Genomic DNA, 22,192 nt, shown 5'->3' on the forward strand with positions numbered 1-22,192 from the left:
ATGGAGACATTGCACCCAAATTACTATAGCTGACATCAAAAGCAGCACATACAGAAAATGAAGATTTTTTTAAAAGTTACATGCTGCCTGCCAGAGATTTAACAAACCTTTGTACATCAAGGAAGGAACAAGTTCTTTTTGGCTTGCTTTATACATAACAGGAATGAGCAACCTGCTCCATTGTGGAAACAGCAGTATTTTTTTTGTGTGACATATGAACTCAAAAAACTATTTTATTGAAATTAAGGCTGTGTAAGTCAAATTGAATTGGGCTGAGTCTGACTGATTTAAATCATGTCCGGAATGGACTGGTTTGGCTAAAGTCAAGTCTAAAGTGGATCTGGCTGTCCCGAATGAGAAGGGACTAGAAGAAAGTTGGTCTGCCTGAATATAAAGAAAACACAAGAGTCGTATGACCAGGAAAGGTCCTGGTTCCATTTTGCTTATTGGTAACTCTAACTAGACAGGAATTTTAGCAGCATTTTCCTATCACAGTGTTTGTATGATGTCACTAAAATTCTATATTAAGTTTTCCAGCAGCTCATTGCTGTTTTGCTGTTCTTTAGCCATTCAGTATTTTGAAAAAGTGACCATGATTGCTGATTGTTTTCATTAGTTTAAATCTCTCTCTTCCCTTTCCAAACCTGATGCTTTTTATATCTGAATAACCTACCCAAACTTCTTTTTTATTTTCTTGTTGATTTGTTTATTTGAGTAGCAATCTGTTTATTTTGTCTGAATCTTAATGTGTTAGATAGTGATACTGTACTTATTTATCACCTTACATGCCTCCAGTTGGGCCTGCCAAAGATTTTTACCTGCACTCTTTCATCACAATTTTGAAAGAATGTTGTTGGGCTTATGTGATCATTTTGTGTTTGCTGTCATTTGGATTTCTCCTTTATTCATCTTATCTGTACCAACTACCAATTCTCATTTCCTTATTTTTTTCTAGTAACATTCCATTATTCCTCACACTTCATATTTCTGCACATGTAAGTGAATCTATGCATTGGCCACAATGTTATTTTAACAGTGCTTGTAATAAGTCCTTTTATTAGGCAGCGGCATTTCCTTGCCCCTCTCTACCTCACCCTCATACATATTTTAGTCCTAGATATTTAGTGTATGCTTGATTTTGATCTACCCTGTTTCCCCCAAAATAAGATACGGTCTTATATTAATTTTTGCTCCAAAAGCACATTAAGGCTTATTTTTGGGGGATGTTTTATTGTTTTCATGTACAATAATCTACATTTATTCAAATACAGTCACGTCATCTTCTGATTGTTGCACAATGGTGGAGGGCGGGGTTTCACTTAACTGGGGCTTTTTTGGGGGGATTGGGCTTATATTACAAGCATCATGAAAAATCATACTAGGGCTTATTTTCAGGTTAGGTCTTATTTTCGAGGAAACAGGGTTTATTGATTAGTGTTTGTTCTGTCTTTACAGAACAAAAGCACCACACATACTGTATGTTACAAATACTAAAATACTATAGAAATATCACCTATAATTGTTGAGTTTTAGCATATTAAAGCAAATTTTAAAGTGGAGAGACCAACCCCTCGGCACTATCTACGTGACACTTGTCAGGAACCATAACCTAAGAAATGCTTGTAATACTTTCGTGTACTAATGTGAAAAAAAGTTATGGCAGTTTAAAGGGAAAAATTTAAATATCCAGCACAAAATCCTTTAGACCTATTTGTTGGGAAATTGGCAAAACTAATATTGTCCAAGGATATTGCCATTTCACCATATTTCACACACATATATGAAAACCAAAAGTCAGTTGAATTTCCCCATGCAAATCAAGCATGTGTGTGTGTGTGTGAAGATTAGGATTTATATATTTAAATATGGTTTTGATCCAGATTGGATCAGATCAGTTCCAAATTAGTTCAAACCAAATAAAGCTCAAATTCAAATCTCAGATCACAAACCAAAGCAAGTACCCTGGAACACCACTAGTTTAAACTATCGTTAGCAAGAACAATCCAATACAGAGAGTAGTTTTCATTACAAAGTGTGGTTTGTCTACAACTGACTGCAACTCCTCGATTTCAGTTCAAAGGGGAAAGGGAAGTGATCAGTTCAGCTTGTTTTCATTGTGGGAAATGATGCCACCCCATTACAAATCAAGCAAGTGATGGCATTTTCTAATAGAAAACAGGTCAATTTCTTAAATGAGCTAATGTCTGATTCTGACATAGATCAAAGTTATACATATCTTAACATGGAACACTGTGCATTAAAATGTGCCCACACATTGCAAAAATAAACAGTACACAAAAAGCCACTAATTTTGGTTTTCAATTTGTTTAGTTTTTATGCATTTCTGTACATGAAAATGTAGCAAGAATATAAATATACACTATGAAAATATTTTAAAAAAATAGTAGAGTAGTACATTGACATTTTACAACATGCTGGGTATTTAGACTATCTCTTTAGGTGCCATCATATTAGGATGATTTTGTTGTTGTTCTTAGTTTTTATTAGAAACTTAATCTCCGTCTGGACTTTATGATAGAAAAGATAAATATGCTGTGCAACATTTGTTAAATAAAGGCTTTCACTAGAATCAGAAGTTAAGATATTTATAAACGGCTTGGGGCTAAACAGAATTGTGAATGCTTCTGAAAATTGTTAGAAGTCATTTTTCAGTAGTAGTAATGTGTGAACACAGTAGCAAATGTAACGAGTACAAATCACAATATTCAATGTTGCACAGAATGAATGTAAAGCTCCAGAGAGTTGATCCTGAACACCTGCTTTGGATCTTAATTTTATTTTAATGACCTAGTGTACTAAGACTTTGCTAACCAAAAAAGTATAAAAGAATAAAAAGAGAAAATCAATTTTGGATCAATACTGTCACAAATGTTTTTTATTAAAGCCGGCTGTCTTTGGGACAGGATTAGTAGTCTTGTTACTTCTGCCAGTGTTTGGCTAAAAAACATCCAGTAATAAGAGTAAAACTAAGAAATACAAGTAACATTTCAAATAAAATCTATTCAGTAAATATAGTAAAGGATAATTTACATATGAGTTTTCGTTAATTTATAAAATATGATTGTGCAATGTTTCTTTACATGCTCAGTTTTCAACAGGCAAAAAGAAAATGTTGCTTGAGGGACAGCTTGCAATTAAAATTCTCTAGGACTTCTATTGCGATTGCTATAGTAAGGGATGGAAAGACAGTTTCAAAAACTAAATACCATGTTTTACCATATTTATCAAAGTTGATAAGATAACAATGGAAGTAGTTGCCAAAATCATTAAACAGTTCTATAATGTTTTAAACCAAATACAGATATTAAATTACTACTTAATAGCTAATATTACAATGGCAGGCCCAGATTTGATAGTATATTAACTCAGAAGCAATGAAACTGTTTAATTTCATTTATGAGCTTTTTAAACCAAAACGATGACCAATAATTTGTATGAATAGAACAAGAACAGAAAATTTGTAATGTCCAATGGTTATAAATGAAGCTGCAAAATCTCTTAGCTTTTGCCAAAGTTATAACAGTAACACTGCTAACAAAACAAAAGATTTGTTTACAGTATGGTGACTGCAGGATGTTATAAATCAAGTGTGCACCATTTTATATTATGAAAAGGAAATGAGAGAATACATTGAAACATATTTTCTGATTTGGAACATGAATATTTTGATAACTTTGAAGAGTTAAATGTCTTACATTAGCAGGAAAATGTATACTATTTATATAATTCCCCATTCTCCTAATTTTTTCCTGCAGCATAGAATTTAGTTACATGTTTAGTGCCTTGTAGCACTCGGCTACTTAAGGTAATAATGTATAGGTTTCATGAAGTATGGTGTTATGGTTATTTCCCATACTGGGCTAAATAAAGGTTTTTATATTCTTAATTAAAGTGGACTACAACTTTAAAATGACCAATCCCTGCTATCTAACTAGTTTCATTAGCTCAGTTAGGCTTTAATAGTACACAAACAGTACAGCCTTAACAAAGAAAGGGTATCACATGGATTAAATTGTTAGTTCTTTTACATTCTTTAATGAGACCTCTAACAGCACAAACAGATATATATCTTCAGGGAGGTGTGTGTCTCACTGTGTTCAGTAGAGCTTACTTCAGTGTAAATGGCCTTAGGCTGTAATCCTCAACACGGCAAGATGGCATGATTTACTTCCAAGTAAACATTCACAGTACTCTTAGAAAAGATATTTCTTAACACTGGGAATATTTGTTTCTGAGTGAGTTTTTAATGTTTGCATATAATTTCCTCTAAATGTTCCTCAGAAAGATTGTTCATTTTGCTTGTTGCAAAGCCATATTCTACTGTACTATGGAAACACATTTTTACTCTTAGAGGACTGGATTAACCTACCGTCCCACCATACTCATGAATTAATTTCATATGTCACAGGGCAAAATAAAGTTACATAGATGTTCCCTTAATTTTTCAGACTGCAGAAAAAATTCAGTGCTGATCACTGTATCAATTTTAGTTATTTAACGTCATAAAACTTGTTCTTGCACTTTAATCTAAATTTTCTGACTTAATGATACTAATTTGGACTCTATGTTCCATAGAGTCTCTCCCAGCTCTGCAGTTCTAAGATATGATGATGATGATGATGATGATGATGATGATGATGATGATGATGATGATGATGATGATGATGATGATTAACAACAACAACAGCTTTCGGGATCCAGAGATTGCAAACATATCATATTTTGACAAGGTTATGAATGAATGAATAACTGCATACTGAGGTGAAACTTTTTTCTCGTAAACCACACCACATAACAAACAACAAATAAATACAGAAGAGATATAGGCTGGGCTAGCAATATGGAACTATGCACACACAGATACGAAAGAAACAGCTTTCTGAGATTAAAGTGAATGAAACTGTAAAGCTCATACCTTTGAATACCCACACCCTCAAATAAAAACTCATTTTTCAATCACCTAGCAACATCTGTTGCTGCGGCTTTCAATTCTGAACAGGCAATCTTCAAATTCAAAGATATAACTGAGCCAAGTGAGAAAACTGCAACTATAAGACAAACCAAAGAACAAGATGCAGGTGGATAGAGATAGACAGACTGAAGGTATACACAGATATTTATGTATATCTACCAAGAAACAACAAAATGGTCCCCTACCTTTCTTTTGAGAGTACGATGGTGACTGCACTTGAGAAAAAGTAGGTTTTTCTTCAGCAAAATATTCAGGTTGGCTGTACTGATGCAGGGCCATGTCCATGTCAGAGTACTCGCTTTTAAAAACGTTTCCAGGGTAACTACAGGTATAAGGCTGATTCACCGCCCAGGCCTGTTCCATATATATGTTATTATTCTGCAGGACCTGAGCATCACAACTGCTGTAACTCTGACTATCTTCGATATAAGTGCAATAATCAGTGGACTGCATGTAGCAGTTGCTGTTGGCAGCCGGGTGAGTTTCATATATTTCTTGCATACAATAGTTCATTTTGTTAACCTGCCTGAGACTACACTTTAAATATGCACACACACACAAACTCACATGCAAATACACACCAGCATGCATACACATGGAACAAGGGATAGGAATGGATATACAAGACCAAGAAAGTCGACTGCAAAATTGTATGTTTAACTTTAGAACAGCACCTGATGTGCTAATACCCTATTTATATTAGGGACGGACTGAGAGCTTTCCTGCTAGTCCAACATATTGGAAAGCAGATTTATGACAGTCAAAGGTCTTAATCTGTGACTGTATGTTAATTCCAAGAGAAGATGGCAGGTAGTTTCAGCCAGTAGCCAAAGAAGTAACACTGAGACAACTCCACAGTTGTACTGCTTTTTTGGGGAAAATAATTACTTTACAAAGCCCTTTCCATCCCTTTTCAATGTGATTAGTGATGATTACAAAAGCAAGGATATGTTACTGACATTGTCAACTTAAGTGTGAAGCATTACAAAGAATATCTAGAAAATCCTGGAGACGATATGCTCAAAATCCAAAAATCAATAATCCTGCTTTTTAGCATTAGCTCTTAGAAAATCCAATAGAGTTATGTTGATGACTTAAGAAGTAACTCCAGTTTTTCCAAAAATTTAGCGTCTAAATCTGTCGTCTGCTTTATTGATTTTGATTGACAGAATTATCCGCGTGAACCTTTCATGCCTTACACACACATAGGCCAAACTCCCTGCTGCTCACTAATTTATCACATTTGCAAGAAAGCAGCTTTTTCAAATGTCAGTGACTTTGGTGGACAATTTTTATTGAATCCAACAGGTGGGAAATTTCAAAAGATCCCATCTTAATCAGCAAAGAGACTACTGCTTAAAATGTTAAAGTTAAGCTTAATTGGTTTGCCAGTTACATTTCATTAAGTTGTTTTCTTCTAAGGGTTCTGTAATGAATTGCTGGCTACTTCTACATCTGTTTCTTTGACACGTATATGCTATGAACATTTCAAAATCATTATGCTATACCATCTATAATTAAGTGAAGCCCCTTCAGTTTAACAAATAAGATTTTTTCATTTATTCCAAACATCAGTATTTAATTTTGCTGCCAATTTACGCACACTTACCTGGGAGCTTGTTACACAGCACTCAGCGAAGCTTGCTTCTCAGTAGACACATATGGAATTATGTTGCAACTAATTTTAGATAATACCACTAACAGATAACAGCAACAAGTGTCTTACTATTTCAGCTGTTTCACTGGTGTTAAATAATTGTCAGTGACTCTGGAATTAACTCTACTCATAGACCAACATTTAAAAAAAAAAGTTATTCTAAAACACAAAAGGATGATGGCATATTAATCAGTGACTGTGAGTGCAGAAGTATTCCTGTCTAGATGGAAGCAAGTCCTACTGGTTTCAGAAATACTTTTTCACAGGTAAGCGTATGTAAATAGGATTGCACTGAAAACCCCACCTCCATTTCGAGCTTCTAGAAATAGATTTCATATGCCTCCTTCTTGTTTTCCTGAACAATTGGCACAATTTGTAAGAATTATTTTACTAACTCAAGAGAAGGACAAACCACAAGCTGATGTATGAGAATCAGCAACGCTCTTAAGACATTTTCATTCTATAATTACAGGTGGTTTTGTTTGTGCAGGTGATGATAGTGTATAAATACAAAAACAAGACAAATATTCAGATCACTTTTCTTAAAACTGCCAATAAACTTCCTACAGAGTAATAAATATGCCAGTCTGAGTGTTGGAAATGGTGAATCACTAACTTTACTTTTATAGTGTTAATTTCCCCCCATTAAAACATAAGAATTATCCATGGCAACAATGCAGTTCCCTCCTCTTAATACTAAAGCCTTATTCAGTTGTACCTCAAAGCATGTGGAGTCCCCAGCTGTGTCGAGGGGAATGAACTAGCCTTCACCACTCTATTGTCACTTTAATCACGTTAACACGGCTGCCTGAAGAGGCAGTGGCTGGTGTACCTGTTTAGTCTCTCCATATGAGCCGGAATGACTGGGGAGGAGGTTACTTCACTAGCACAAACTACCTGGATATCAGTCTCCCTTTCTTCAGTTCACCTTGTTTACATGATTAAAGTCATGTCTGTGTCAGGGGTAGTGCTGTCCCTTCAATGTCTGTGGGCTCCACTTGCTTTAGAGCATGACTGTATATGTTTTATGACTCTACATTATCTGAATGCCGTTCTACATCAAAGGCAGATGATGATTAAATATTGATAGACTGTAAACAGTTTTAGTCATATTGACTGTACATTGTCTTACTAGAGTTCCATTAATTTAAGTGGATGTGTTCTAACTGCGACTTCGTCTAGAGATCCAACAGAATGTTTTAATATTTCTAAATTTATATTTAGTTTGGAAAAAAAATTGACTCAGACTAGTACATTTAACAAACAAACACGCAAACAAACAAACAAGCAAAGAGCCAGTGCTGCTTTAAAAATAATATAGTTATTTATTTAAAAAAATACACATACCTGATTGTGTAACACTTTTCAAAGAGGCAGCCATGTTAGTCTGTTTCAGTGTATAAACAACAACAAAATAGTTTTGTGGCACCTGTAAAACCACTAAACATATTGCAGTGGGGCTATTCATAGATTACAATCCTTTTTGAGACATATGGAACACAATATTTAAGCCACATGTTTGTGTACACTGCATGGTTCTGAGGGGCTGTACTCAGTGATTCATAGGGTCACTTCCACCTCCTTCAGTTCTAAGATTATTAGAACTACTAGATAATTCAGTGATTTAGTTATTTCTCTACAGAGCCAGAGGTTGGGAGTTCAATTCCCCACTATGCCTCCTTGACAGAGGCGGGACTCGATGAGCCACAGAGTCCCTTGCACCTCTGCATTTCTAAGATGATGATGTCAGTGTGACATGGGATAGAGAATTTGGCAATTGCATTATGAAGGCTATAAATGAACTATTTACTGATTATGTAAATATTATGGCAGTAGGTGGAGTACCTGGAGCTAGATGTTTGAGGCTAATACACGACTGTGAGTCTTTTGATTCTCAAAATGAGTTCTGCTAAGAGAAGGGTCTTTATGAGAATTAGGTTATTAATAGGGTGGACTAAGAAGTCCTGGTCTCTAAGCCTCCAGTGACAGATATAAATTTCTGGATGCATCTTAGTTGCTTATGTCTCAAACCTCCCTTTTAAAATTATTTTTTTCTGCAACAGCCACTCTGGGATCAGCAAACAGAGACACTGAAATGTTCTGACACTAGCTTTTGTTTGCTGCAATTTCCAATGTCAGGTTTGTCTGTTTTCTTGCTTAGAGACTGTCCTGTTTGCCCTATGTAGAAAAATAATCTCTTGTTGACAGGAGGTGACATACGTCAAATTAAAAGATGAACAAGAAAATTAGCCCCTGATGCTTGGCTACTGTTGTTAGAAACTGCCAAGTTAGATATAGGAACCAAATTGGTATCTAGGTCTTGTAGCGGGATCCTGTTCCTGCATCCATGTGATCTTGTCTGTTGTGTGTCTGTAGGAGTTTATGGCTTGGGAGCTGTCTATGTAAGCACAGGCCTGCTGTCCAAAGCACTGAGAATGAAGTATTGTTCTGAATAGATAGTGTCTTGTTGATGATGTGCGTGAGTGATCTCATTTGGGAGCAATAAGCAATTACTAATTGTGCTCTGTCATTTTCTCTTTGAGAGCTCTTTTATTACCAGGTTCAAGCCTTGATCTGATCATTTGGTTTTTCTCCCACCTCACTGAGTGGGTGTTGTGCTTTAAGAAATGTCTGCCTTAGACTATGAGATCAGAGTCTCCATCTTGTGGATCTTCAATAACGTTTCACTTACCGTCAACTCAAGTCAAGCCTAGTCCATATAACAGGCCTGTTTTCTCAATACAACTGTGCAATTGCACAATGGACACCAAAACACTGTGTTATATTGAAAATCCACTGATCATTGAAAATCTTACACGCTTCTTGCTAGAACATAGGAAAAAGCAGGGAATAAGTCCCAATCAAAACAAAAACAAACTGTGCACAATTTGGAATCAGCTCAAACCTGAAGTAATTTAAGAAAAAAATTCAGATTTTGCTAATCAAATTTAAAACCACTCATAATGACCACCATAAAAACACAGGTGCAATGCAGATATCTGAATATCCACCAGGTTGTATTAGAAATATATACAGTAATAAAGGAAGTTTATTTATTTATTTATTTATTTATTTATTTATTTATTTATTTATTTATTTATTTATTTATTTATTTATTTATTTATTTATTTATTTATTTATTTATTTTATTTTATTTCTATCCCGCCTATCTGGTCGTACTAGACCACTCTAGGCGGCTTACAACAAGCAACAACAACATAATTTTAAAACATTACAATTTAAGAGAGATAGAAATTAAAAAGATATAGAGAGAAAATCGTCAGGAGTTTTCTGTTGGAAAGGCCCGCTTATACAACAGCGTTTTTAGTTACTAACATTATTTGATTTCTAGGTTTCAGACAAATGCCAGACTTCTGAATGTTCAACCTTTTAATCTTCCTAAGTAGCTTCCTCAACCTCAAAAGCATAATAAAATTTTATAGACATGTACATATACGTACACACATATACATATACATGTGTGTGTGTCTGTTACCACTAAAATACTCAGATGTGTTTTCTAAAAATTCAAAGAACTACTTATCCTCCCTATTGTCCCATCAGAAAATAGATTTAGGAGCATGTTCTGGCTGGAACAAACTGTGCACAAAATGTGATTTGTATGAACTTAAAGTACGTAAATAAAAAGAATTTACAAAAGAACAATTTATTTCAATACCTCCCCAACCTGTTAACCAGATTGAAACTTCTCATAATAAACACAGAATCAAAAACCTCTGTCAGCTCCACAACTGACACTGAAAATGAACAAGAGGAAGAAATTCATTTGGCTTAAAAAAAATCTTTATATCTAATTGTCAATAATGGTGACATTTTAAAAATTATACATATTTCTAATTTATCATTTGATATCCAAACTTTCAAATAGCAATTGTGTTTTATGGTAGTTGCTATGGGAAGTTTTAGCTTTGGTCAACAGACTTGTGAGATACTAGAATAAATTTTTGTTTCAAAATTTCTTTCCATTTATCTTAAGTTTGTAGATACCAATTTGTGCATAGTTTGTTCCAGCCAGGATACAACATTAAATCTATAAAACTGATGCAATTTCATCTGCTGAGATCTATAAAATAGTGACTTCAATTTTATATTCCTCTCCTATAACTTTATATTCTTATTGCAGACTCCCAATCAAATAGGCTGAATTAAAGCTTGTGCAATACAAGAAAGTGCCTTATACTGAACTGGGCCACTGTCCAATCCATGCTGCCCAGTAATGCTGATACTGTCTGACAGTTGTTCTTTAGTGTTGTAAGTAAGACTTGCTTCTAACCAATCTGGAGATGCCTGGGCTTGATCCCACAGGTTTCTGCATGCAAGGCAAGTACTCTGTCACTGAGCCACACTCCCTCACTCTTAGTTCTTTCAAGTACTCACAAATAAACAATTGTTAACATTCTGTATCAGTCATCTCCAGTTCTTTGACTTCTACACAAACTGTACTGGATGTTTAAAAAGGCAAATAGTAAAGCTTTTACTCTGATACTGAACAGCATGCACAGAAATATCTCACTGACCCCTCAAGAAATATCAGTTTATTTTATGACCCCACATTTTTTTCTCCATCATAGCTTTTGCCTATTTTAAAAACCCACTAGACACTAAACTAAGCAACTTCTCTTTCTATTTCTTCTGTGTAAAGAATAAAGGACATATTTAGTCTGTTTTTTTGTTGGAATTTTGATACAAACAAGGTCTACCATACCTAAAGAGCACTAAGATTTGCCTAATATTTGAGGGATGTTTCCAGGAAATGAAGTTCTAAATTTAGTTATATTCTCAAAAAGTTTCTTCCAGTATTGCTATTCTGCATAAACAATAAAGAAATCCATCTTTTACCTCCCACAGGTAATATCTATTAGTTTACAGGGCCGCCCCCATCTTTATCAATATCACTCAATAATTTTATATTTGTTTGAAACTGCTCCACATCTGTTATCTATGTATGATTATGTAAAGCTGACAAATTTAACATGGTCACCACCACATTTTTGATATTTTGACATTCTGTTGTGAGATGGGAACTCCACAGACATAGAAGCCCAACTCAATATCTCCCCTCAACATACACACGCAATTCTAGTTTTGCAGTAGGGGGCCTGTTCTACTATGTAAACTCTTTTGAGTTAGCAACAACTGAGCAAAACTGTTGATGATATGATATTCTAGAGGTTGCTCACACATGCAGTTCCCATGGATCTTAGAACTACAGAACTGCAAGGGACTCTATGGATCATCAGCCCTTGTCAGGGAGACACAATGGGGAATTGAACTCCCAGCCTCTGGCTCTGCCAAAGCTATCCAGTAATTCATAACAGCACATTCCCAAAAAGACTTAGAATGTTGATCCTTCTCAATTTGGAATTGCATATGAAGCCCATGTAGTGAGTCACCCCATTGTAGATGTTCTGGCCTGAACAGCTAAAGATCGCTCATTTATAGAGTCACCATAAGTTGGAGGTGACTTGATGTACATGACAACAAGTTAAATTGCATGTTGGCAGAAAAAACAAACCAAGCCAAGGCATAGCAATGGCAAAAATCCTAGTATATTGTTGCACTGAAGGTGTAAGCTTTTAGCATCAAATTGCTGTTAAGGGTGCGGTTAAATTATTGAAATAAATGAGGAGGTGAATTGGGGTTTTTGAAATTGGTTTAAAGTCACCTGGTAGTCACCTGGTTTTTGCTTCAGTGTATGTGTCCCTTTGGGACAATTTTTAATCTGGGTGTAGGATGTGTGATATATTCATTGAGGGGCTATATGGGCTTTTTAAAATCATTTTGAAACTGGCTCCACAGGGGCTTCCACTTACTGTGTTCCATCCTCCCAAGGGTGTGCATTCCCAGAGTGTAATGTCTGCACCAATAAGCTTAAATAAAGCCCCACACTGTTGTAACTATAGGAAGGTGCTCTGGTTGCTGTTACATCATCCTGAAACCGCTTCTGAGGTTTTTGCCCGCTCATTCTTGCCCCGGCTGCTTCTCACAGCCACTTCCCACTGCCACAAACTCACTCCTTGCATTGTGTTAATATTGGTGGCAGGGACAAAAGCCATGTTCTTCTGCTTTGGTGTGATTTTTAATATTTGTTTTATTTTTTTATATTTGGGATAGTACAAGACCAGTTTTACAGATTTTTAAAGATATAATGAATTGGCCTACCCTTCTGTCTTCTTCTCCTCCCTCCAGCTGCCCAGGAGGAAAAGAGAAAGAGCAGACAGGCCAGAAGGGGTTCAAGTGATTTTTCATGTCCCTTGCCATGTTTTAGTATTTTATTTTATTACATTATTTTTTCAAATTAAGATAGCGCTAGGCCAGTGTCACAAGTAGGAAGAAAAACAGACCAGCCTACAAGGATACTCTGCAGCCTGGAAACCCATGATCCTGGCATCTAATCCAACCCAACAGACCCAATTTACTCCAGGACAGTTAAGCACGCATGCAACAACAATACCAAATAAATCAATTTCATAATTGAGTTAAAATAAACATGCCCTTACTGGATGTTTTTTTTAAAAAAACACACACCTCACTTTCTGAAAAAAACCCACCACACTTCCCAGCCAAAAAAAAAATGCACACTCAGCAGTACAGTTTATGTAACCAGATACAGTATTTTAAAATAAATTACAAGAGAGCTAAACCAGACACGAAGCCAAGAGTATTTCAATGTGTAACCACACTCTAAGTTAAGAAATCTCTGTAGACATTATCTGTTGCACACTGAGTTGTATAACTCTTTTGTGTAACTGCACAACAAGATTTCAACCAAAATGCTGTGATGCTCTGAAGATTACATTATTATTATTATTATTATTATTATTATTATTATTATTATTATTATTATTATTATTATTATTATTATTATTATTATTATTATTATTATTATTATTATTATTATTATTATTATTATTATTATTATGTTTTTTGTCAACATACTGACACAGATTAACACAGCATTTTCTTTTAAATTGCTTTACTCTACTGTGGTAAATTAGTGGTCACTGACAAGTTGCCAGTTACATTATTGGGGGCTCATTAGAATAGCAAAAATGCTATTGTCAACATAGCAAAATATATAAATTAACAAAATTTAAAATTATTGAAGTAGTAAGAAAACATGTTTCCCAAACTGTTCAAGTAATTTAAAAAAAAAATAGAAATGAAATGTACTGTTCTGATAGAACTGGACTGCATACGAATTATATTTTGTATTGGTTCTGAAAAGAACAATTGATTTCATTCTTAGTTATGCCATGAAACTGATATAAATACACAGCTTCTGGAAGGGAAATCAATAGCCACAATATGGAGTAGAATCTGTTAATGTATATCTCACTAATTGATTTATGTTCCCTGATGCTCTAATTTTAAGGGGGCAGTTCAGAATAATCTTTCAAACTAATATAGCTGTGGTTCTTTTACTGGGGACAGTATTTTATATTTTAATCATAAAAATAAAATTGTAGGACAGAGCTAAATGCTAAAAAGATCAGGCAAGTGTGCAGCAAGATATATCTAAGCATAAAATTCATATGTAAAATATGTGTTTCAAAATGAGCTGAATATTTTCTACTTGAAATATGTGAATATTTTAAGCCATGATTATAAAATTCAGTACTTCAAATGGTTACCTTAGAAACATACCAGACACTACTATCACTGTTAAAATTAACATGACTTTCAAATTCAGCAAACTGTGATTCTTAAGATAGAGCTGAAAGCAAAACTGGGGGGGGGGAGGATAGGATATTGTGGCACTTCTAGAGCCCATCAGTCACTATAAGAACATCAGGATTTTGAGGAAGCCCTGCTCTGCGGTTGGAGAGGAATTGCACTTGTGGGGCAGATCTTGTGCATGTCCAAGACCTCCTCTTATGTACACAGAAAACTTCACCAACAATGACATATTACAAAAAGTGTTACTGTAGCAGTACGGAATAACATTCAAAAGAGCTTCCAGAAAGATTTATGAAAGTTCTGCCAATCAGGAGCTAACTTAATTATTTTCCCTACAACTGGTGTGAAAAAGGAAGGGTTTATTTATACTGGAAGTGGGTTTTTTTAACCGAAGTTTCCCTAGGATAAGTTTTACTCTCACCACTAAACTGCACTGGCTGTTGAAGATCTGCCAAATGCCGGGATTTCTATAGATTTTTATGCTGTTCAGCAGCAGGCTGCTGGACATCCTCAGCACTGGACTCTTGGCAAAGAATCAGACCTAACAACTACTCCAAGCGCTACAACATGTAGCCAGACAGGCTGGCCAACTTTCAGTTGTTTTCACTTGCCCATTCAGGTACCTAAAGCATTCTTAGGACAATCCTGTAAAGTAAGTTGAACATACTATTTTTCATATTACATATAATATGTAATGATATGTAAGATGGGGGAAGAAAAAGATGGCAAAAGAAGAAGAAGCAGCTAATATGACATTTCAGGTTGCCATCAAAAAGGACTCAGTACACAAAGGATCAGAACAGTTGTAGCATGTGAATTCCTTTCACTTTTCCAACCAGAGAACAGTTTGATTTTATTTAAAATATTCTATCCTAATTTTAATTTAAAAAAATATAAAATCCTCAAAGTGGTCTAGAATATACCTGTTGATACAGGGCATTTATTTGGAAGTTAATTCAACTGAAATGCTTTACAACAATTGCCCAGTCTCAGAGCTTAGAAAAGTAACTTTTTGGAGGACAAATCCCACAATCTCCCAGGCAATATAGCTGGTAATGTGCTAGCTGGAGAACTCTGCAAGTTGTCATCCAAAAAACAATGGCTAGAATCCTAGCAAACTTCATGACTGCATAAGAACAATCATATGAGCATCTCCCACAGTGGTAGGCTCTCTGTTGTGCACTCACTCGCTCACTGGTCGTGATATAAGGCATATGGCAAATCACAGGAAGGACAAGCTAGCCGCCAGTTCACTATTTCCCTAGCATACATGGATATTCTTAAAAGAATTCTGTCCAGCATTTCCAAGCAGTATCTTGATCATTTCCCCATCACTGAGAGAACAGCATTGAATAATTTATTCGTATCAATATTCTTTCCACTTTGCTTCATTAGATTTAATGTTTAGTGAGGGTATTTAATCTATGATTCCTGTAATGTCAAAAAGTATGCAGCATCTAGTTTTGCACTTTCTGGTTACTGTATGTCAATATACATAACATTAAACCAATTTCAAACTAGCATGAAGTATGTAACTCTGCCTTAATTTATCATCCCAGTTGTGAAACAAAAGCCATATTTTTAAACACAGCAGACAGACGTTGTTTTTGTATTAGTACATCCCATTGTAAATATTCAGCTTAATGTGCAACTCTAGATGAAAGTACACTTTTGAAAGTATGCAGCCCAGAAAGCTTAATTTATTTCACTGTACTTTGAACATAATGACCATCCAGTATGTCAACTTAAAATGGCTCACTTCATGTACACAAACCATTTGCACAAACCCAATGGACTGAACGTCCAAAGGTACAACTCTGTGCACACTGAGAAATTTGGTGCAGTCTGGTCCATGCTTAAAAGGTTCTTATCTTTTAACTCTTACTGGAGTGCTCCTTCTGCCCACACTGGAGATCATGCTATGGGTCTTCATCTCTAATGCTTCAGGTCCAGATAGAGCAGGGTTTACTTAGTTTTCTAGCAAGCAAGGCTTATATGGTTTACTTGTGAGTAAGTTTATCTGATTTACTCATGAGTAAGTGTACCTGGTTTACTTGTTAGTAAGGAGCCAGCAGTAACAGCAGCCAAGGACAGCTGCAACACAAGGGGAAAATGTTGGGGTGAATGTTGGGGGGCTGGGGAGACAGAAGGGAGATAATCCCCCCTTTCTCCTGTTTCTCCTCAACCAGGGCTCTGCTGGGGCTGTGTTACTTGTGCACTGGAGCCCATGCAGTCAATATAGTCCCCTTCCCTGCCTTTTCTCTCAATATGATACTAGAATTTTACTGTGTTGGTTAGGGAAATATATATATCCCTAACCAACACAGCATAATTTGTTTTTCTGCCTTCCCTTTCAATGCCATAACCCAACTAATACCCCAGTTGAGGGTCCTCCAGGTGTGCACCTGAAGAGAGGCCCATAAATCCTCTACAAGAGGTAGGGCCTTTTTTGCAGTGTCTCCAACTTCATGGAACCAGCTTCTGGAGGAACTCCACCTAGCCCCCTCCCTGTGGACTTCTAGGAAGCAATTAAATACATTGCTTTTCAGGGAGGCTTTCTACAATGATCTAAGATGACCACCTTCCCCACTTTTTCCCCCTTTCCCCTCCTCTTCTTCCCTCCCCTCTTTAGTTCCATCCCCTCTGGGATTAGTCGGTGCCATCTGCTTTTTTAGAGTTATTGCTGTTTGTTTTAATATCTCTATTTTTATTTTTGTTTTCTATTCTATGAGTTGTTTGTAACCCTCCCAGAGCAGTGCTGTACTAATGGGAGTGGAATGCAAAACTGAATGAATGAATGAATGAATGAATAAATGAATGAATGAATGAATGAATGAATGAATGTTGCAGGATTTTCACCACAGTTAATGCTGCCCCCAGTGCCATTTTGGTGAAAGGTACCCATCCACACAGACTAAACAAAGAACCACTATCGCAACCCTAGACATACATACACCCTTTTCCCCCTTGGTTCAGAAAACATTTAAGTTATTTTAGAAGCGAACAAAAACAACAAACACTTCTATTTTAATTTAATTTTGGGATGAAGGCTTTAGAAACCATTCCCCCAAAAAACCATAAAGTGAAAAGAAACATCACCACTGTTTTTCTTAAACATTTCCTCTACATCCCTCCGCCTTTAAGGGGAGCTGGAGGAGACTGCATCAATGTCCCTGGGTGACTGCATGCCACCCATGGGAAGCTCATGGGGACTTCCGGCGGCTGCAAAAATGGCCATGGGAATGAATGCAGTCCACATTTTGGCCCTCCCGAGGTACAGATCTTTGATAGCACATATGGTACTCAGAATACTGCACTGTTCTAAAGATGCACAGTATATGTGGTCCTTTGACTGATTGTAATATCCTTATCTTTCCCATCACAAATAAGCAGTAGCTTACTGTGACACTTGAATGCAGTCAATGATAATTTTTGATGAGCCATCTTGGCAAAGTCATCCAAAACTTGATTTTCATTTTCTTGAAGAATTCTGTTTCTAGATTTTTATATATTTGAGTTCAATGTACAGTATGTTGTAGTTTCAGCAGACATTTCATAGAAGAGATGTAGTTAAGTCTTTTCACAGTCACATTATTCTATTATTAATGTGTTAGTATTCATTCTGACATACCAATTTTCTTCTGTGAAGAGTACCCATAAAATAGGCTAATCACAATTGTATTAAAATTCAACAGTCCATAATTGTAAATAGTGGCTGCATTCAAGTATCACAATAAGCCACTACTTATTTGTGATGGGAATGAGACACGGTGACCGTGAGACTTACACATCCTCCCTCGATTGATGGTGTTTGCAATTTTAGGATCTCTAGTCTCAGATGTCCTAGAATTAGAATCCCCTAGAAAGACTTCGGGAACCATGAGACAAAAAAACAGAGGACAAAAGAGATATCTTCCTGCTGTCATTGTCTGCTTCACTGCATGTGGTTTGGTTGGAAAGAAGGAATGCCCCAATGCTTCCCAGGAATTGCCTTGCTGATCCAAATGATGAAAATTCAGTAGAACCTTACCCTATGGAGTCTAATGTGTTGTAAGACTACCCAACCCATAGAACAAAATTTCCAAGAAGCATTCCCTGCTGTTTCCCAGCTGACACACGTGAAGAATAGCACAAAATGTAGGTAGAAAGACATCTCTTTTGTCTTCTGGTTTCTCCTCACCCAGTCCCAGAAGTCTGCTTGGAGAATTCTAGACAAGTCTGGAAGTCCTAGATTTTAAAATATATAAAAAAAATTCTCCTCTCCACCTCTGTTGCAACTATTATGTTGCAACTCTGTTCAGGAGTTTGGAAACTTTCATTTCTGTCCTCCATAAATTGCAGCTGCTCATTTTATACAGTCCTCACAAACTGTGGATAATCTGAACTATGGTTTCTTTGAAACTCCAAACAACTGGTTATGAAACTGGCTTTTTCCAGCAAACCACAGGCATGGCACCATTTTGGGCTTAGACATAATTGCAAACTATGCTTCCGAACAAATTGAAATACTATCTTCTGATTGCTTCCTCATGGCTGCACTAGAAGTGGAGAGAGGAAAAGGGGAGACTACAGCCCCAACTTATACCAAAGTTCACTCCTGTCATGATAAGCTATTGTTTTCCTGATGTCTGAATGCAGCAGGGGCAGACTGTGAGAAGTTTTGGTCTGCCAGGCTTCTTGATAGCATAACCCTCTAAATTTCAGAATCTCATAAATTTTCATTATTTTTAAAAAGCCTCTGATGCAGAATTTGAACAGTACAGAATGTTTGTCACTGTGGACAAAGAGAAACTGCCACTTGAATAGTGTGTGAGCATCTAAAGTTGTCAGATCCGATACTCTAAATACTGCAGGAATTTCCACAGAGAAGTCTTGTTGCTGCGAAAATGTCAACATGACTAGTCACCCTCTTTTGCATGTGGCTATTCCCAGTTCTACATGCAATTTGTCTGCTATTGAGAACGTTGTCTTGCCATGTTCACACAAGCTGTGGGCAAATGGTCTTAAAAGTGGATAATCATGAGGCAAAATCACCTTTGCACGAATGCTCATGAGGAGAACCAAGGCAAGCACAATTCTGTCTGCAGTACTTCGCTTGCCTCCATCCTACTGCTGCTGTCTCTCCATCCCCAAAGGATTTACCTTGGGCATGGCAAACATCACTGAAGGCATAACTGAGGTATGAGTTTGCAACCCATCCCTGTCCTTGTGTTGCCCTGGTAAATGGTATACAGTAAGTTGGCTTGTGACTAGGAGTGAAATGCCCACTCTTTCTTAATCTGTGAGCCACCCCAAGCAAAAGAGTGATAAAACAGGTAGCCCACAAGCCTTCCAGGTAGAAATGATGTACATTATGACTGGGAATTCTGAATATGGTTGTCCTGGTCCCAGGTAGTTAGAGTAGATCCTTTATAGCTATTCTGATCCAACTGCAAGGTAGGTTTCTCAGCCTTGTGGCAAGGAAAAAAGTGGCAGCAGAGGAGGAGGAGAGATTGGTGAGTGAATGAGACCAAACATAGTCCAAGCCTTGTTGTTTGTTGCTTATCTGGATTGGACTAGTGTACGTTATGTCAATGCACATGTAAAGACAACAGACCAACATAAGGAACATAATTATATCGGTATTAGACTACACATTGGAATCTGTTTGCCTTAAAAATGTACAGCTAATTCACTGAATTTAAAATTTAATACAGTCTAATGCTGCCAGCTCCATGGCTATAGCTTGATCAGTTTTGTTTTGTTTTGTTAATATGATTTTGATTATTATGCTCCCTGCTTTGCACCATATTTAAAAGTTTAAAGAACATAATTCATCAATAAAACTAAATAGCAGTAGCTCACTTTATTTTGAAAAATTAAAATCCATCTTGAACGTGAATAGTTCAGATTTACATTTATCTTCTTTTAAAATATTAGCAGCACAGTATGTATGATATGTTCATGCTGACCAAACCTTGCAGGATTGTGTAGTATCCTTTAAATATGCAGTGCAAAATGAATATATGAAAAAGTTTTGAACATTTCAAGCTAGCAATTAAACTCAGCAAAGTGCTGCAAAAGAAGTGTATGAATTCTGGCCTATAGACTCTGGCACAAGGCTCCTAGAGCTGGTGTAAATAGATAATTTATGCCACATACAGTTACTATGTTGTCTACTCCCACAGCATTATGGTTGGTGTGAGACACAAAGATGCATGCTATAAGGTTGCCTATATGCACTTTTCAGAGTGGCCCTGCATCAGCTGTTTCCCCCTCTTTCCTTTCTGAAAAGTACAACCAAGGCTTTAGCTATAGCAGTACTCAAAAGGCATATTTGTGATATACTGTTCCTGTATCTTAGATTGCATAACTCCATCCCAATTAAAACCACTCCATATACACTCAATTTAATCCACCACTGGAGTACATAAAAGCATTTTAAAAGCAGAGGTAAGCACCTTACGATCCACCTCCATCCATCCTCATGTATCAGTTTCTAATACAATGACTCAGGATGGGGTAAAAACAGGGTACCATGATCATTTACATGCCCCAATAAAATATCACTTACTAGTCTGAACATGGAGAACTAAATCCTATAGTTAGTCCAAACTGGAATAGACCCATTAAATCAATGGGACATGTGTTGACTTAAGTCGCATTCATTCAATCAGTTTACTGCAGCCGAGTCTAACAATTGGATTGAGCCCAAGTTTAGAATCATTGTAAACACTACATGTGAAGAAGACTTGATTTTTACATGTTTTTAATTTACAGACAATAAGTATCATCTCTAAGGTGTAGCAAGCCCCAAAGATCTATATTAATATAGCCCCGTATAAAATGCAATGTTCACCTGTCATTTAATTTTACTGATAATTTTTAAAAGCAAAAAGAAATAAACACTGGGAACAAGAACTGAATAACTGTAAGATATTTAAAACATATTACCTGCATTCAGGTACTTCCAAACAAATAAATGGCAGTCTTGGTATTAAACTATAAACTGTGGGAATATAACTACGTATGTCTCTCCAAGGAATTGAGAACATATATAAGAACATATATAAGAATAACTTTCAAGATTTTAAGGTAAAAGGGCCCTATCCCCTGAGTATAATCTTAAGGGAAAAGAACCCATCATTTTAGTATGGTTTATATTTTTTATAAAATTCCACTTATTTTTCTAATTTCAAATGCATTGCACATGAAAGTTGCATTCAGAGAAGTTCTATATACGAGCTTAGAAACACAGCATTGATAAAATTTTACCACTATATTTCTTTGAACTGCTAAATAAATAAATGCATTATTTCTCATTAATCTTAAATATATCAGAAGTGTTGTTAACTCCTTTAAATTTTGTTAACAAATTACACTGTGTGTAAGATGTTCTGAAATGAACAAGAACATATGAATTTATTTATTTATACACTTCGCTGTAAATGTCACATCTGAGTCAGTTTTTTAATGCAAGTTTCCAAAAACAAAACCAACGAATTATGATAATAGATTGACAATCCCATGCCTGAGATGCATTAGGCCCACATATTTCTACCTATGTGTTACACGGACATTAGCTGATTAGATTACTTATCACGTCTTCAACTTTTTAATTCATTGTCTCTGTGGCAAAATGTCCTCTTAATGAAATGGAATGGGTAACTGTAACCTAAATAACAGAAGCTTTGGTGGAACTGTCTGGAATCTTCAGACAGTCCTCAGTAAGATGTTAAAGCGATCAACACCTGACATCTGTTAATGAGGAGGCATCCTGAGGTAAAGGGCTACCAAATCTAAAGAAATCAGGTGCTTAGACCAGTTTAACTTTTTCATGAGGTGATAGCCTTTGTGACATT

At 36.1% G+C, this 22,192-nt stretch overlaps 1 protein-coding gene across 18 annotated transcripts in view; it reads right to left on the bottom strand.

The window, feature by feature from the left end:
• THRB (thyroid hormone receptor beta) overlaps positions 1–22,192 on the bottom strand; it is a 268,006-nt gene that overhangs the window by 40,422 nt on the left and 205,392 nt on the right. For 3 of the 18 annotated variants that reach the window (XM_073003407.2, XM_078377282.1, XM_078377283.1), the window contains one exon: positions 7,998–8,037. The exons of 11 other annotated variants lie outside the window; for them this stretch is intronic. In XM_073003407.2, coding sequence (XP_072859508.2) covers positions 7,998–8,031 — 34 coding nt within the window. In that variant the 5' untranslated portion in view covers positions 8,032–8,037. Of the gene's footprint in view, positions 1–5,178; positions 6,540–7,997; positions 8,038–22,192 lie in introns of those variants that run through there. 4 more of the 18 variants (XM_078377278.1, XM_073003408.2, XM_078377279.1 and 1 more) reach the window with 4 other exon arrangements.

The sequence above is a fragment of the Pogona vitticeps genome, chromosome 6 (genome assembly GCF_051106095.1).
Source record: "Pogona vitticeps strain Pit_001003342236 chromosome 6, PviZW2.1, whole genome shotgun sequence".
Taxonomy (NCBI): domain Eukaryota; kingdom Metazoa; phylum Chordata; class Lepidosauria; order Squamata; family Agamidae; genus Pogona; species Pogona vitticeps.